Source organism: Rhinopithecus roxellana, chromosome 1 (genome assembly GCF_007565055.1).
Source record: "Rhinopithecus roxellana isolate Shanxi Qingling chromosome 1, ASM756505v1, whole genome shotgun sequence".
Taxonomy (NCBI): domain Eukaryota; kingdom Metazoa; phylum Chordata; class Mammalia; order Primates; family Cercopithecidae; genus Rhinopithecus; species Rhinopithecus roxellana.
The window spans coordinates 57232258-57249211 of record NC_044549.1 but is presented as its reverse complement, the minus strand read 5'-3'; the positions used below and the strand labels follow the sequence as shown (position 1 = coordinate 57249211).

At 48.2% G+C, this 16954-nt stretch overlaps 1 protein-coding gene across 3 annotated transcripts in view; it reads right to left on the bottom strand.

Moving 5' to 3' along the window:
• Positions 1-16954, bottom strand: part of USP4 (ubiquitin specific peptidase 4) — a 68168-nt gene that overhangs the window by 9328 nt on the left and 41886 nt on the right. For 2 of the 3 annotated variants that reach the window (XM_010369793.2, XM_010369802.2), the window contains 6 exons: positions 16585-16809; positions 14671-14754; positions 13987-14081; positions 9808-9999; positions 7595-7683; positions 660-887 (listed from right to left, as the gene is read on the bottom strand). In XM_010369793.2, coding sequence (XP_010368095.1) covers positions 660-887; positions 7595-7683; positions 9808-9999; positions 13987-14081; positions 14671-14754; positions 16585-16809 — 913 coding nt within the window. The remainder of the gene's footprint in view (positions 1-659; positions 888-7594; positions 7684-9807; positions 10000-13986; positions 14082-14670; positions 14755-16584; positions 16810-16954) is intronic. The other variant, XM_010369810.2, reaches the window with a different exon arrangement.

The following is a 16954-nucleotide window of genomic DNA, read 5'->3' as shown; positions in this document are numbered from 1 at the left end:
CACTGCACTCTAGCCTGGGTGATAGTGCGAGACTCCGTCTCAAAAAAAAACTACAAATATTAGCTGGGTATGGTGGTGTGCACCTGTAGTCTCAGCTACTCAGGAGGGTGAGGTGGGAAGGGAGCTGAAAGACAGAGATGCTTCCCCTCCCCCAGCTGGCACGTGTCCTCACTGGCCAATTGTGCTTTTCACACAACCCCTCAGAATGCCTCTTCCTGTCTGTACAGCAGTCTCCACTACAACCTCCATGTGTCAGTGAGGCTACAAAATCCATGACCATCCTCTGGTGGATCACATTTCTTTAGCATTAATGAACAAAATAAATATGCGTTTATTCTTATAAGTGAACAAGTATGGGGAAATGTTGCTGCCAAGAGTGGCCATGGGAAAGGTTACTGACCCACAGCAAACTCCCACAGAGGAAGCGGAGAGAGACCTACTTTCCTCCGAGGTCATCGAGGACCGAGAAGAAAAGCCTGAAAGGTAGGGAGACCTTTGAAACAGTCCTTAGGCGGCTTCAAGCCAAGGATCATACAAGTGTCTGCTCCTGGAGGCACAGAGACTGTGAAAGCCCAATGCGGTAAGTATCAAGTGCAAGGATTTTCAAACAGATCCTAAGTCCCTAAAGCCCAGCTTAAAAGGTCAGAAAAAGTGCTTACAGTTGAGTTTAAGTAGTTTTCCATCAGCTGCAAGTGAATTTATGTCAGCTGTTCCATAGGAGTTCACAAGACTGAAGGTAAAAAGCCTTTTTGGGCAGGGCTGGCCTTTGATCTTCTTTTGGGTGGTCTTAGTGGGGTCATTTCCCAGCTCATCTTCCCCACTGCCTTCTGTTTCTGAAAACTGCTCTTTGCCTTCTTCCTGATGCTCCATTTCTTCCTCATCTTCTCCTGGCACATAAATGGAAAACAATATGTATATAATTTCCCACCATTTCAATGTTAAAAATTTTATTTAATACATAACTATGGTGTTTCCTTCCAGATTTTGTTCTGTGTATATGAAGTTAAATCTATTTCTTTGCATTTAACTTGAATTCACATGTGACCCTCACCACACCCTTGCAAGACAGGCAGACTGGGCACTGCTATTCCACGATGAGGAAGCACAGGCTCAGAGAGCTTAAATGAGCCACCTGCAGGCACAATGAGATTCAGCAGCCCTGCCATCCTGTCTACTGGCCATCACATCACAGCACATGGTCTCTCACTCTTGCAACTTCATCATTAGGCCCACAGAGAGAAAAGGGCTTAAATGAAACACATACTCAACACTCAAGACGACAGCTTGGTGAGAAACACTATCTTTCATCCACCCACCCACCACCCACCCACCATCCACCCACCCATCCACCCATCCACCCATCCACCCATCCATCCACCCATCCACCCACCCATCCACCCATTCATCCATCCACCCACCCACCCATCCACCCACCCACCCACCCATCCATCCATCCATCCATCCATCCATCCATCCATCCATCCACCCACCCACCCACCCATCCATCCATCCACCCACCCATCCATCCATCCGAGACAGTCTCACTCTAGCCATTCTTTCTATCTCTCTATCTACCTACCTACCTACCTACCTACCTACCTACCTACCTACCTATCTGAGATGGAGTCTGATTCTGTCACCCAGACTACAGTGTAATGGCACGATCTCGGTTCACTGCAACCTTCACCTCCCAGGTTCAAGCGATTCTCCTACCTCAGCCTCCTGAGCAGCTGGGATTACAGGCATGTGCCCATGCCCAGCTAATTTTTATATATTTTTTAGGAGAGACGGAGTTGCACCATGTTGGTCAGGCTGGTCTTGAACTCCTGACCTCAAATGATCCACCAGCCTTGGCCTCCCAAAGTGCTGGGATTACAGACGTGAGCCGCCGCGCCTGGCCCTATTTATTTATTTTTTGAGATGGAGTCTCACTCTCGTCCAGGCTAGAACGCGATGGCGTGATCTCAGCTCACTGCAACCTCCGCCTCCCGGGTTCAAACGATTCTCCTGCCTCAGCCTCCCGGGTAGCTGGGACTACATGTGCGTGCTACCACACCCGGCTACTTTTTTCTATTTTTAATAGAGACAAGGGTTCACCATGTTCACCAGGATGGTCTCTATCTCCTGACCTCGTGATCCACCCGCCCCGGCCTCCCAAAGTGCTGGGATTACAGGCGTGAGCCACCACACACGGCCGAGAAACACATCTTAAAGGTCAATTGTCTTTTTTTTTTTTTTTTTTGAAGCGGAGTCTCGCTCTGTTGCCCAGGCTAGAGTACAGTGGTGCAATCTTGGCTCACTGCCACCTCCACCTCCCAGGTTCAAGCAATTCTGCTGCCTCAGACTCCTGAGTAGCTGCGATTACAGGCACGCACCACCACGCCCAGCTAATTTTTGTATTTTTTAGTAGAGACAGGGTTTCTCCATGTTGGCCAAGCAGGTCTCCAACTCTAGGCCTAAAGTGATCTGCCCTCTCAGTCTCCCAAAATGATGGGATTACAGGCGTCAGCCACCATGCCCAGCTATTTTCAAATATTACAATAAACACAAATATTCAGTTCCTCCAGAAAAAAACCTATCCTGAATTTTCCTTTAACTAGTATTTACTAAAGGTCTCTAAGGTGCAGGTTTACCATGCTAGGTCCCAGGGCTCCATAAGGGGAGGACACAGTCTAAGCGGAAAGTTAAAGTATCAAGTATGTAACTTTAGCAAAGATGGGGACCACTCCAAAAGGTGGTGTAAAAGTAATAGAGAAGAGCAGATTTAAAACAGAGTCTACATACTTGATCAGTAAAAATGGAAATTCTGAGAAAAGGAGAATGTGCTATTTAAAAGCCCACAACCCCTGGCTCTCATGGAGGTTCCTTTCCGAACTTGCTTAACTCCTGAGACATGACACTGTCCCTTTACACACAATAAGCCTGTCCCCCTCCTACACTGGTAAGGAAAAACCTGCCCTGCCTGCTGCCTCTCGGAGAAGGGCAGAACCCAAAACTGCCTCAGTCCCACTCAGGAAATGAGCAGTGCCCTCATACTCATAAGAACTCTGTCCTGGTTCACGCCACCAGCTGCCAGTTACCTGGACAATGCCAGAAGCCTTGGGCCAATGCAGTCAGAATTAAATGCCATGGACTGTATTTCACAGGATGAGAAAAAAAGCAGCCTATGATCCCAGCACCTTGGGAGGCTGAGGCAGGTGGATCACCTGAGGTCAGGAGTTTAAGACCAGCCTGAGCAACATGGTGAAAATCCATCTCTACTAAAAATACAAAAATTGGCCAGGTGCAGTGGCTCATGCCTGTAATCCCAGCACTTTGGGAGGCCGAGGTGGGTGGATCATGAGGTCAGGAGATCGAGACCATCCTGTGAATGGTGAAACCCCATCTCTACTAAAAATACAAAAAATTAGCCAGGCGTGGTGGTGGGCGCCTATAGTCCCAGCTACTCAGGAGGCTAAGGCGGGAGAATGGCGTGAACTCAGGAGGCGGAGCTTGCAGTGAGCCAAGAGCACGCCACTGCACTCCAGCCTGGGTGACGGAGCAAGAGCCTACCTCAAAAGAAAACAAAAAACAAAAAAAAAAAAACCTTTGTGCTTAAACAAGGTCTGAAGTCTACACACCAAGATTCACCTGTAGGATTCAAAAGGTGACACTCATTGTCCCAGACATGCCTAAGAAGCAGAGTTAGCAATAAAAATAGCAAACACACTCACAAGATGTTGTTACTGACTGAGTGCCTTTCATGTGCCCTGTCCTTTAAGCACATGACCTCAAATTGTAATCGCAGATCTGTGAAGCAGGTATCTTTTTGCAGATAGGTAAACCAAGGTTCAGAGGGATGAAGTGACTTGTTCAAGTCCACCCCACACCTTGAGCTGGGGATCAGAGTGCCTTAGCTTCCAGAGTGCCACAGATCACCCAGGGTCTGTTCAGAGACTACCATTACCATTCCAACACCTGCTGGTGGACTTATACACAAAATATATTCCTGTTTATCCCTAGCGGGAAATGAACATAACATTTCAGGCAAGAACAAGAAGCCAAATATTGGGGCTGGGTGCAGTGGCTCATGCCTGTAATCCCAGCACTCTGGGAGGCCGAGGTGTGTGGATCACCTGAGGTCAGGAATTCGAGACCAGTCCGGCCAATATGGTGAAACCCCATCTCTACTAAAAATAAGAAAATTAGCTGGGCATGGTGGTGGGCACCTATAATCCCACCATTGCATTCCAGCCTGGGTGACAGAGCGAGACTCAGTCTCAAAAAAAAAAAGAGAATCCAAATATTGGCTGTATGTGGTGGCTCACACCTATGATCCCAGCACTCTGAGAGGCCAAGGCGGGTGGATTGCTTGAACTCAAGAGTTCAAGACCAGCCTGGGGAACACGGGAAGACCTTGTCTCTACAAAAAAAATAATAATAAAAGAAAAAGAAATTTGCTGGATATGGTGACACATTCCTGCAGTCCTGGCTACTCAGAAGGATGAGGTGGGAGGATTGCTTGAGCCCAGGAAGTCAAGGCTGCAGTGAGCCATGACCGTGCCACTGTATTTTAGCCTGGGCAACAAGAGCAAAACTCTGTCTCAAAAAAAAAAAGAAAGAAAGAAAAGAAAAAGAAAAAGCAGAAAAGCAGGATCCACTGAAAGAAGCTACCCAAGCTCTGTCAGAGAATCAGCAGGGGACCTAAAGGAGTGTGTGGATCACCTGAATAAGAACCTGTCTCAAAAGAAAAAATAATAATAATAATAATAGTAATAATAATAATAAAACTTACTCAACCCTAAAATGCCAAAAATAATTTGGAGTATCTCTTGAAGACAGAGCCTTGTGGTCATTATTTTTAAAGTAAATTCTCAGCTGGGCACAATGCCTCAGGCCTGTAACCCCAGCACTTTGGAAGGCGGAGGTGAGCAGATCACTTGAGGCCAGGAGTTTGAGACCAGACTGGCCATGATGGAAACACTCCGTCTCTACTAAAAATACAAAACTAGCCAAGTGTGGTGGTGTACACCTATAGTACCAACTACTCGGGAGGCTGAGGTGGGAGAATCCCTTGAACCCAAGAGATTGAAGCTGCAGTAAGCCAAGATTGCGCCACTGCACTCCAGTGGCGAACAGAGTGAAACTCCACATAGAAATTAATTAATTAATTAATTAAAGTCAATTCTCACTTTCTAGGACAGCATGTCTTGGAGGAATCTGGACATTTGGTTTTGCAACTGATAATTTTTTGTTGTTGTTGTTTTGTTTTTGTTTTTCTTTGAGGAATCTTGCTGTGTCATCCAGGCTGGAGTGCAGCGATGCGGTCTCAGCTGACTGCAACCTCTGCCTCCTGGGTTCAAGCGATTCTTGTGCTTCAGCCTCCCAGGTAGCTGGGATTACAGGCTCACGCTGCCACGCCAGGCTAATTTTGTATTTTTTAGTAGAGACAGGGTTTCACCATGTTGGCCAGGCTGGTCTCGAACTCCTGGTCTCAGATTATTTCCCTGCCTCGGCCTCCCAAAGTGCTGGGATTACAGGCATGAGCCATCACGCCTGTCTGCAACTGAGAATTTATGTGCTGGGTGCAGTGGCTCACACCTGTAATCCCAGCATTTCAGGAGGGCAAGGTGGAAGGATAGTCTGAGCCTGGCAGGTTGAGGCTGCAGTAAACCATCATTGCACCACTGCACTCCAGACTGGGTGATAATCAAGCCCCTACTCCTCTTTTTTTTTTTTTTTTTTTGAGACAGAGTCTCACTCTGTCGCCCAGGCACGAGTACAGTGGCGCAATCTCAGCTCACTGCAAGCTCCGCCTCCCAGGGTTCACGCCATTCTCCTGCCTCAGCCTCCCGAGTAGCTGGGACTACAGGCGCCCGCCACCACGCCCGGCTAGTTTTTTGTATTTTTAGTAGAGACGGGGTTTCACCGTGTTAGCCAGGATGGTCTCGATCTCCTGACCTCGTGATCCGCCCGCCTCAGCCTCCCAAAGTGCTGGGATTACAGGCATGAGCCACCGCGCCCGGCCTTAAGACTTTACTCTTAAAAAAAAAAAAAAAAAGAAAAGAAAAAAAGCCAGGCGCGGTGGCTCACGCCTGTAATCCCAGCACTTTGGAAGGCCAAGACAGGCGGATCACAAGGTCAGGAGATCGAGACCATCCTGGTTAACACGGTGAAACCCTGTCTCTACTAAAAAAATACAAAAAAACTAGCCGGGCAAGGTGGCGGGCGCCTGTAGTCCCAGCTACTCGGGAGGCTGAGGCAGGAGAATGGCATAAACCCAGTAGGCAGAACTTGCAGTGAGCTGAGATCCGGCCACTGCACTCCAGCCTGGGCGACAGAGCAAGACTCTGTCTCAAAAAAAAAAGAAAAAGAAAAAGAATTTACAGCACTAACTTGAAAGACATCTATGATTTTACAGAAATAAAGCCACTGAGTCACCTAAGTCCCAAAAAGAAAAGTGACGTGTCAGCCAGGCGTGGTGGCTCAAGCCTGTAATCCCAGCACTTTGGGAGGCCGAGACGGGCGGATCACGAGGTCAGGAGATCAAGACCATCCTGGCTAACCCGGTGAAACCCCGTCTCTACTAAAAAATACAAAATACTAGCCAGGCGAGGTGGCGGGCGCCTGTAGTCCCAGCCACTCGGGAGGCTGAGGCAGGAGAATGGCGTAAACCCGGGAGGTGGAGCTTGCAGTGAGCTGAGATCCGGCCACTGCACTCCAGGTTGGGCGACAGAGCAAGACTCGGTCTCAAAAAAAAAAAAAAAAAGAAAAGAAAAGTGACATGTCAGGTGCGGTGGCTCACGCTTGTAATCCTAGCCCTTTGGGAGGCTAAGGCAGGAGTATAGCTTCAGGCCAGGAGTTCAAGACCAGTCTGAGCAATATGGCAAGACCGCTGGTCTTTACAAAAAAATTTAAAAATTAGCTGGGCATCGTGGTGGCATGCACCTGTAGTTCCAGCCTCTCTGGAGGCTGAGGTGGGACAATCACTTAAGCCCAAGAGTCTGAAGTAACAGCGAGCCATGATTGTACCACTGCATTCCAGCCTGGGTGACAGGAGTGAGACCCCTATCTGGGGGAAAAAAAAAAAAGGAAGATTCCACAAGGTAGCAAAGTTGGACAACAGAGTGGAATGTTGTAGACCCAGCTCCTAAGTCTGCTGCTGTAGGCAGAGCCCCAACCCAGTCCCAACCCCCTTCTCCCATGTGTATAACACCTTTAGAAGAAGAGGGAAATCGGCCGGGCGCAGTGGCTCAAGCCTGTAATCTCAGCACTTTGGGAGGCCAAGACGGGCGGATCACAAGGTCAGGAGATCAAGACCATCCTGGCTAATACGGTGAAACCCCGTCTCTACTAAAAAGTACAAAAAATTAGCCGGGCGAGGTGGTGGGCGCCTGTAGTCCCAGCTACTCCGGAGGCTGAGGCAGGAGAATGGCGTAAACCCGGGAGGTGGAGCTTGCAGTGAGCTGAGATCCGGCCACTGCACTCCAGCCCAGGCAACAGAGCGAGACTCCATCTCAAAAAAAAAAAAAAAAAAAAAAAAAAAGAAGAAGAAGAAGAGGGAAATCAGGAGGTATTTGGTCAGTCACAGCCACACAGCATGGTGCATGCTTACCTTCACAGCTGTTCCTGGAGCCATTGCAGGTCCCTGGCTCCAAGGGTGAGCTGCCAAAATCATCAGGTAAAGGCTGTTTCACATAGCGGCTTCAAAAAGAGAAAAAGAGAAGGAAGAAAAAAAGATCGTTAGTTGTAACATTTATCTATTTTTACCACCATGTGGCTAAGAAGTAGTTCATAATTTCTATGGATGACAGCTACTCACAAAGCAATTTATGTAAATAAAAGTGCTTGAGAATTATCCACTGGGCTGAGTGTGGTGGCTAATCCCAGCACTTTGGGAGGCCGAGGCAGGTGGATCACCTGAGGTCAGGAGTTGGAGACCAGCCTGGCCATCATGGTGAAACCCCATCTATAGTAATACAAAAATTAGCTGGGCGTGGTGGCACATGCCTATAATCCCAGCTACTCAGGAGGCTGAGGCAGGAGAATTACTTGAACATAGGAGGCGGAGATTGCAGTGAGCCGAGATTGTGCCACTGCACTCCAGCCTGGGCACAGAGCAACTCTGTCTCAAAAAATAAATAAAATAAAATAAAATAACGTGGTGGCTCAGTATTTTAAGAAATTAGGCCGGGCGCAGTGGCTCAAGCCTGTAATGCCAGCACTTTGGGAGGCCGAGATGGGCGGATCACGAGGTCAGGAGATCAAGACCATCCTGGCAAAACCGGTGAAACCCCGTCTCTACTAAAAAATACAAAAAACTAGCCGGGCGAGGTGGCGGGCGCCTATAGTCCCAGCTACTCGGGAGGCTGAGGCAGGAGAATGGTGTGAACCCTAAAGGCGGAGCTTGCAGTGAGCTGAGATCTGGCCACTGCACTCCAGTTTGGGCAACAGAGCGAGACTCCGTCTCAAAAAAAAAAAAAAAAAAAAAAAAAAAAAATTAAAAACACAAATGGCCAGGCATGGTGGCTCACATCTGTAATCCCAGCCCTTTGGGAGGTAAAGGTGGGCAATCACCTGACGTCAGGATTTCCAGACCAGCCTGGCCAACGCGATGAAACCCCATCTCTACTAAAAATACAAAAATTAGGCCAGGCATGGTGGCTCATGCCTGTAATCCTAGCACTCTGGGAGGCTGAGGCGGGAGGATCACTTGAGGTCAGGAGTTTGAGACCAGCCTGGCCAACACAATGAAACCCTCTCTCTACTAAAAATACAAAAATTAGCCAGAAATCACTTGAACCTGGGAGGCGGGGGTTGCAGTGAGCCGAGATTGTGCCACTGCACTCCAGCCTGGGCAACAGGGCGAAACTCCATCTCAAAAAAAAAAAAAAAAACACACACACACACACAAAATTAGCCAGGCTTGGTGGTGCATGCCTGTAATCCCAGCTACTTGGGAGGCTGAGGCAGCAGAATCACTTGAACCCGGGAGGTAGAGGTTGCAGTGAGCCAGTATCGCACCACTGCACTGCACTCCAACCTGGGCAACAGAGCAAGATTCCATCTCAGAAGGAAAAAAAAAAAAACCCACAAGAAATTAGGTGTCTAATTAAGCCAATGAAGACTCTAGGAAAGTTTGTCTCAAGTCTTATGTGAAAGTCATGTGGCACCATCATTTTTAAAGGTATTTCCCAATAATCCTAATTTCTGGCTTCAGAATGATAGTGGAACACTTCAGAAATAAAATACAAATGCCATCAAAGCACTAGCCTCCCTAACATGATTCTAAGAGGACTGGACTCCTAGGATCATGGTGCCTAAGATGTGCCAGGTGGCTCATCCCAACAGCACCTGCCCTGGCCCATCCAGGGGCTGGCACAAGTGCATTTTTTTTTTTTTTTTTTTTGAAATTGAATCTCGCTCTGTCACCCAGGCTAGAGTGCAGTGGCGAGATCTCGGCTCACTGCAGCCTCCAGCTCCTGGGAGAATCAAGGATTAAGCGATTCTCCTGCCTCAGCATCTCAAGCAGCTGGGATTACAAGCACCCAAGAGCATGCCTGGCTAATTTTGTATTTTCAGTAGAGACGGGATTTCACCATCTTGGTCAGGCTGGTCTCGAACTCCTGACCTCAGGTGATCTGCCCGCCTTGGCCTCCCGAAGTGCTGGGAGTACAGGCATAAGCCACCACGCCTGGCCTACAAATGCATTTCTTACAGAGGTGAGCATGTAGGATCAACACAGCCACTTGGTAGCAGCTGACACTCTACTATTACTGGGTATATCTTGATCTCAGATAACAACCAAATCACATTCCTGCCACCAACCTGATACGATCACAAACAGCCTGGTACAAAGACTCAAGGGTTAACTTGTGCTTGGGGACAGAAAGCAGCAGTGGCTGCCCATATAGCGCTGACCCAGAGGAAGTACTTGATGGCCTGGACTTCCTCTCCCTGAAGTAGACTGGAAGTGTGACACATTCTGAGCCGTCCACGGAAGTGCTGCAGACCTGGTACCTGCGTTAATCACACAAGAGGGCACCTTTAGCAGTAGGTCCTTGTGAACAACAGAGATCTGAGCTGAAGCTATGTGGTGGCCAGGGCTATCATTACTGCGACAGAGCATATATGAGTAGAAAAGGTGGCTATAACTATTGCCAAGATGTTTCTAGAGGTTGAGTCAGGAATCCAAAGAAGGCCCACTGTCAGCACAGTGTGAACCTATCCAACCTGGGGTTGAGGGCTGACCGTGATACTCCTTCTTCCAACCACAGCCTCAAACTCTGTGGTCCTTCAACTGGGACCCAACACAGATAACAGCCATCATTCAGATCATCACTCTGAACACAAAGGCACACAGCTGGGTCCAGCCACCAAGTTCATCTTTTGTGATCAAAGAGCTCAACTTTAAAAAATGCATTGAGTTGGCCGGGCATGGTGGCTCATGCCTGCAATCCCAGCACTTTGGGAGGCTGAGGCAGGCAGATCATGAGGTCAGGAGATTCAGACCATCCTGGCTAACACGGTGAAACTCCGTCTCTACTAAAAATACAAAAAATTAGCCAGGCATGGTGGCAGGCACCTGTAGTCCCAGGTACTCGGGAGGCTGAGGCAGGAGAATGGCATGAACCCAGGAGGTGGAGCTTGCAGTGAGTCGCGATCTCTTCACTGCACTCCACACTGGGCACCAGAGTGAGATTCCATTTCAAAAAAAAAAAAAAAATGCATTGAGTGCCCTGCCCCTTAATAAGACAAATATTGTACAAAGATGTACACCTAGGATATTAGCCAAAGGCTCTTTTTTTCCAAATGAGCAAGCAAATTTATAAAACTAATTGTCATCTTTGTTCAAAAACACTGAAGTAAAAGAATTATATCTAATTCTGAAAAACATCAGAGATAATCAAATAAACTGCTAGATACAAATCAATGATTTTGAAAAATGAGGCCGGGCGCGGTGGCTCAAGCCTGTAATCCCAGCACTTTGGGAGGCCGAGACGGGCGGATCACGAGGTCAGGAGATCGAGACCATCCTGGCTAACACGGTGAAACCCCGTCTCTACTAAAAACTACAAAAAACTAGCCGGGCGACGTGGCGGCGCCTGTAGTCCCAGCTACTCGGGAGGCTGAGACAGGAGAATGGCGTGAACCCGGGAGGTGGAGCTTGCAGTGAGCTGAGATCCGGCCACAGCACTCCAGCCTGGGTGACAGAGCGAGACTCCATCTCAACAAAAAAAAAAAAAAAAAAAAAAAAAAAAAAAAAAGAAAAATGTGTCTTACTTAGTGAATACATGAAATTGAGGAGATTTATAGATGTTTTATCGTGGAACAGATGTTACCAAAATTGCTGGCAACCGACTGTAGTCTTTCCCTCTTCCTATAGGGGGAGACACAAACTTACTGATTCAAATTTTGAAACTAAACATGCATGTGTGTGTGCGCGTGCACGCGTGCCCCGCGCGCGCGCGCACACACACACACACACACACACACACAGACACACACCCCTCCCCAAATGCCAAATGCCTAGCAAACAGTCCTGAATGAAGTTTATGCAGGAGGAATTTCTAAGAATACACAAAAATGTCCAAGGCGTGCTCTCAAGTAAATACTGTGGTCCAGCATAGTGGTAAAGAACTAGGCCTTGGAGTGCAGCCGCCCCAGGTTCCAGGTCCACACTGCCATTTTCTGCCTGCTATGACCTAGTAATAAGTACCTAACTTCTTAGTCTATTTATTCGGTGGACAATGGGATTACTCACTTTAAAGGGTGTGGTAAGAATTAAATAACTTAGTAGCACAGTGTACAAAACATTAAAAAACAGCAGATGCAGGCTGGGAGCGGGGGCACACGCCTGTAATCCTAGCACTTTGGGAGGCCGAGGCGGGCGGATCACGAGGTCAGGAGATCAAGACCATACTAACCAACACAGTGAAACCCCGTCTCTACTAAAAATACAAAAAATTGGCCGGGCGTGGTGGCACGTGCCTGTAGTTCCAGTTACTCAGGAGGCTGAGGCAGGAGAATGGCATGAACCCAGGAGACGGAGCTTGCAGTGAGCCACAATCACACCATTGCACTCCAGCCTGGGCGACAGAGCGAGACTCTGTCTCAAAAAAATAAATAAATAAATAATAAAAAATACCAGATGCTGGACGGGCATGGTGGCTCATGCCTGTAATCCCAGCATTTTGGGAGACCAAGGCGGGAGTATCACGAGGTCAGGAGATTGAGACCATCCTGGCTAATACGGTGAAACCCTGGCTCTACTAAAAATACCAAAAATTAGCCAGGTGCGTGGTGGGCGCCTGCAGTCCCAGCTACTCAGGAGGCTGAGGCAGGAGAATGGTGTGAACCCGGGAGGCGGACTTGCAGTGAGCCGAGATCGCACCACTGCACTCCTCCTGCCTGGGCGACAGAGCGAGACTCCATCTATAAAAAAAAAGAAAAAAAAAACCAGATGCTGCTATTGCTTTCATAAAACAATTGTCAATTCATCTATAAAAGATATAAAAGTATTTGTTTTTCCAATGGTTGGCCCTTAGGCCCTCTGAAAATTCCTTTGTTGGTGGTCTGCTAAGCTCCCCACAGGGTAATCCTCCAGTTCCTTTCAGCTCAGGTGTGTGAAAACACTAGTTTCTGGAATTTACGGAAGACCATGTTAAGGGCTTGGGGTTATAAATGTCTGTGAAAGCAGACTTTCCCATGTTCTAGCCCTTGGCACAGTATGAGCTCTTGGTTGTGTCTGTGCAAGTCCATGTTCTAGCCCTTGGCACAGTATGAGCTCTTGGTTGTGTCTGTGCAAGTGAGAACAGAAATAGATCTTTGGTGTGGACAGGAATTATTCCTTTTAGAGTGATCTAGAAGTCATAGGCCCAAAAATGTAAAGGGAAGGAACTATCTCCTTTACATACTGAATTCTTCAGCCAAAAACAAAAACCAAAACAAAATCCTGAAACCCTTTCGCAGAGGCAAGTTCCTGAGTGAGAGGTAAAGAGGGAGGGACAGTACCGCTGTGCTCCGTACTTCCTGGGCAAGTGGCTGCCTGGGAGCAGCAGGCAAGTTCATGTATGGGAGCAGCAGGCAAGTTATTACCCCACTGTGCCTGGAAGAGGGACACACACACAATTACACAGAGCAGCCATGAAGCAGCACGTGGGAAGGCCGAGGAGACCTCTGTATTGTGTCTCAGAGCTTACAGAATGTTTGAGCTGAAAACAGCGTTTTTGTTTCGTTTTGTTTTTTTGAGACGGAGTCTCGCTTTGTTGCTCAGGCTGGAGTGCAGTGGCGCGATCTCCGCTCACTGCAAGTTCTGCCTCCTGGTTTCACGCCATTCTCCTGCCTCAGCCTCCCGAAGTAGCTGGGACTACAGGCACCTGCCACCACACCTGGCTAATTTTTTGTATTTCTAGTAGAGACAGGATTTCACCATGTTAGCCAGGATGGTCTCAATCTCCTGACCTCGTGATCCGCCTGCCTTGGACTCCCAAAGTGCTGGGATTACAGGCGTGAGCCACCGCACCCGGCCGAAAACAGCTGTTTAAATCAACCCTCTCTGTCATTTCTGCATTGGGGATGGTAGTATCATGGTACTCGCTGAGAAGCCACAGCCTGTGGCAGAGAAAGGACAAGATCCTTCCGTACCACAACCCTACTCCCATCTTCCCATCACACAGCTGTGATTCCTCTTAAAGAAAGGAATCTCTGATGGTAGGACCATCTGTCGGAGCAGTGATTTGGTCTTCTTCACAGGCAAAACTGTTGAAAAAAGGCTGTGGCTATGCTGAGGAGAGTTATCAGAATGTCTAGCTCTTCAGGGCAGGAGGGGTTGAGCACTGAGGGTTGCCCACGATGCCCTCAACACCCATCTCTTGCACCCAGGGGTCAGGGCCAATCCACATGAGCAATGACTGCCCAAATTTTTGTTCTGGAAACATGAATGCAGCAAAGTCTCTAGAACGGGTCCTCTGACCTGACCTGCAACAGAAACTGCTGAGTACTCACACGAAAATGTCATCCCGAGGCATGATGTGGTTTAAACCTTCATCCATTTGGAAAATTTTGTGGAATCGGTGATTATATACATCTGCGACCACCATCTAAGAATGAACAGTAATAGAAAGACCACAGAATGACTAAGAGTGCCCCTACTAACTGCTTAAAACCCAGAAACAAATGAAAAAAAAAAAAACCCATACTCAAGTGTTGTCTCTAGAGAAACCACTACACAAACAGCCCGAGAGAGCTCAGGCCCAACGCTTGAGGAGGAGCAGCATGGCTGCCATCAGAATTGAACATGCTGGTAGCATCTGCCCTCGAGTGGCAGGAAGGGTGAGGGGTGTGGTGCTAACTAGAAACCAGCAGTTGTCCAGAGTCTCTGGAGTATTCAGTAATGTGCAGTCTCTATGCCACCCTCAGTGCACAGAACTGACAGCAGAGTCCTACTCCTGGTCCTTTGACCACAGCTAGTGTGAACCCAATGAAGGAAAGACGGTGTTTCCTGGAGCTGGAAGGGACAGTCTCAGCCACAGTGTGAATAGTGAGTGAGGCATCCAGACACACACAAATAATCACATTTGTGCTGGCAATAACAACAACCCCAAAAAAGTGGCTTCAAGGATGAAAGTAAACTCCAAATGCTATGAAGTATCCCAAATAGACCGAGTGCCACTGATCACCCCGCCTTACATTTTCTGCAGCAATGCCACACAGCCTGGAGAGAGCCTCGCACAGGTCAGACACAGCCCCCATCAGCGGCACAGTCACACGGTACTGCAAAAGAGAGATGGTCAAGGTCACAAGGGTGCCCCACAAAAGGTGGGAAATGAATTAGGAGAAGCAGGCATTACCAGGAGCAGAGGAGCCCTTCCAGAAACAGTGTAGGGTGAGGTCAGGGTACAGATGAGTCAGCAGCAGAGCAAACAAGCAAGACCTCTATGTCAGCATCCTCCTCAATACACAGGCAGCAGCATGGGGGCTGGGCCATCTCTTCCTCTTCCAAATATTGCTTCAATTTATTCTTAATTATTTAGAGTACTTTCTAAAGAACTGCTAAAATTATACAAATTCAAACTGCCATCTGGTCCTACCTTTTTTTAAAAATTTTATTTTATTTTTTGTAGAGACAGGGTCTCAAACTCCTGGCCTCAAGCAATCCTCCCACCTCAGCATCCCAAAGTGCTGGGATTATAGGTGTTGGCCACCAAGCCCAGCCTCAACTTTTTTTTTTTTTTTTTTTGAGAGTCTCACTGTCGCCCAGGCTGGAGCGTGGCGCGATCTTGGCTCACTGCAACCTGCACCTCCCAGGTTCAAGCGATTCTCCTGCCTCAGCCTCCTGAGTAGCTGGGATTACAGGTGCACACCACCACACCTGGATAATTTTTGTATTTTTAGTAGAGACAGGGTTTCACCATGTTGGTCAGAGTGGTCTCAAATTCCTGACCTCGTGATCCACCCACCCTGGCCTCCTGAAGTGTTGGGATTATAGGCGTGAGCCACCACGCCCGGCCTGCCTCAACTTTCTTTTTTTGTTTGTTTGTTTTTGAGACAGAGTCTAGCTTTGTCGCCCAGGCTGGAGTGCAGTGACGCAATCTCAGCTCACTGCAAGCTCCACCTCCCAGGTTCACACCATTTTCCTGCCTCAGCCTCCCGAGCAGCTGGGACTACAGGTGCCTGCCACCATGCTCAGCTAATTTTTTTGTATTTTTAGTAGAGACAGGGTTTCACCACGTTAGCCAGGATGGTCTCGATCTCCTGACCTTGTGATCCGCCTGCCTTGGCCTCCCAAAGTGCTGGGATTACAGGTGTGAGCCACTGCGCCTGGCCCTCAACTTTCTTTAGAGATAAAGAAACCAAAGACAGAAGCTACTAAGCAGTACAGTTACTCAGTGAGCCATCAGCAGGGTGAGACACTAAGACCTGCTGCTCACACCTCTCATCTGGTCTAATCTTCTGTACCGGCTGTCCTAGATTATTTGAGGGTATATCCAAGTACAAAAAGTACCCTGCTTCTGGTTCCCCAACATTCAGATTCAAGAACCACTTAGTATATCAGGTTACTTTAGTTGCGTGAATGAAGTGTGGCCAAAAAAGTGACAAAGGCCAGGTGCGATGGCTCACACCTGTAATCCCAACACTTTGGGAGGCCAAGATGGGCAGATTACTTGAGGTCAGGAGTTCTGGCCAACATAGTAACATCCTGTCTCTACTATGTCTCTACTAAAAATACAAAAATTAGCTGAGCATGGTGGTACACGCCTGTAATCCCGGCTACTGAGTGGCTGAGGTAGGAGAATCGCTTGAACCTGGGAGGAAGAGGTTACAGTGAGCTGAAATCGTGCCACTGCACTCTACAATGGGCGACACAGCAACTCTGTCTCAAAAAAAAAAAAAGTGACAGAGAAGCAAAGAAGCCCCAAGGACCTTCACAATAGGCCTTAAAAGATATGGGATTACATGAAGGTCTGATGGAGGCCAAGGGCCCATACCCAGGCAAGTACCAACGGGACTCAGAGGCATCCAATGCAGCAGATAGGAGCAGTCCCACTGGGATCTGGAGACCACTTGCAGTGAGGGTTGCCATGAGGGTGTGGATTCTGTTACCTGGGTAGGTCTGCAGTGAGGGTCAGCAGGAACCAGGAAAACCTCCATAACTCGATCTTTCTTCAAGGGCAGTGGGAGCGTTAGATAGCAAAATGGGTCAAAGGTCACCGAAACCTTAGCACATTCTGGACAAACCAAAGTAGATTTGAAGAGGCCATGGAAAGTATCCACAATCACAGAATCATTCCTCAATCTGTGATTCTCCCAGGCTTCCTTTGCCACCACCTGCATGAAGGGATAAATAGGACATTCTCAACACCACTGTCCCTTGCCCCTGCATCCAGAATGACTCACAGCAAACCTGGAGATGAATCAGGTGGCAATCTGTACAGCCAAGAGCTTGATCCAGGACAAGCAAGGCCAGGACTAC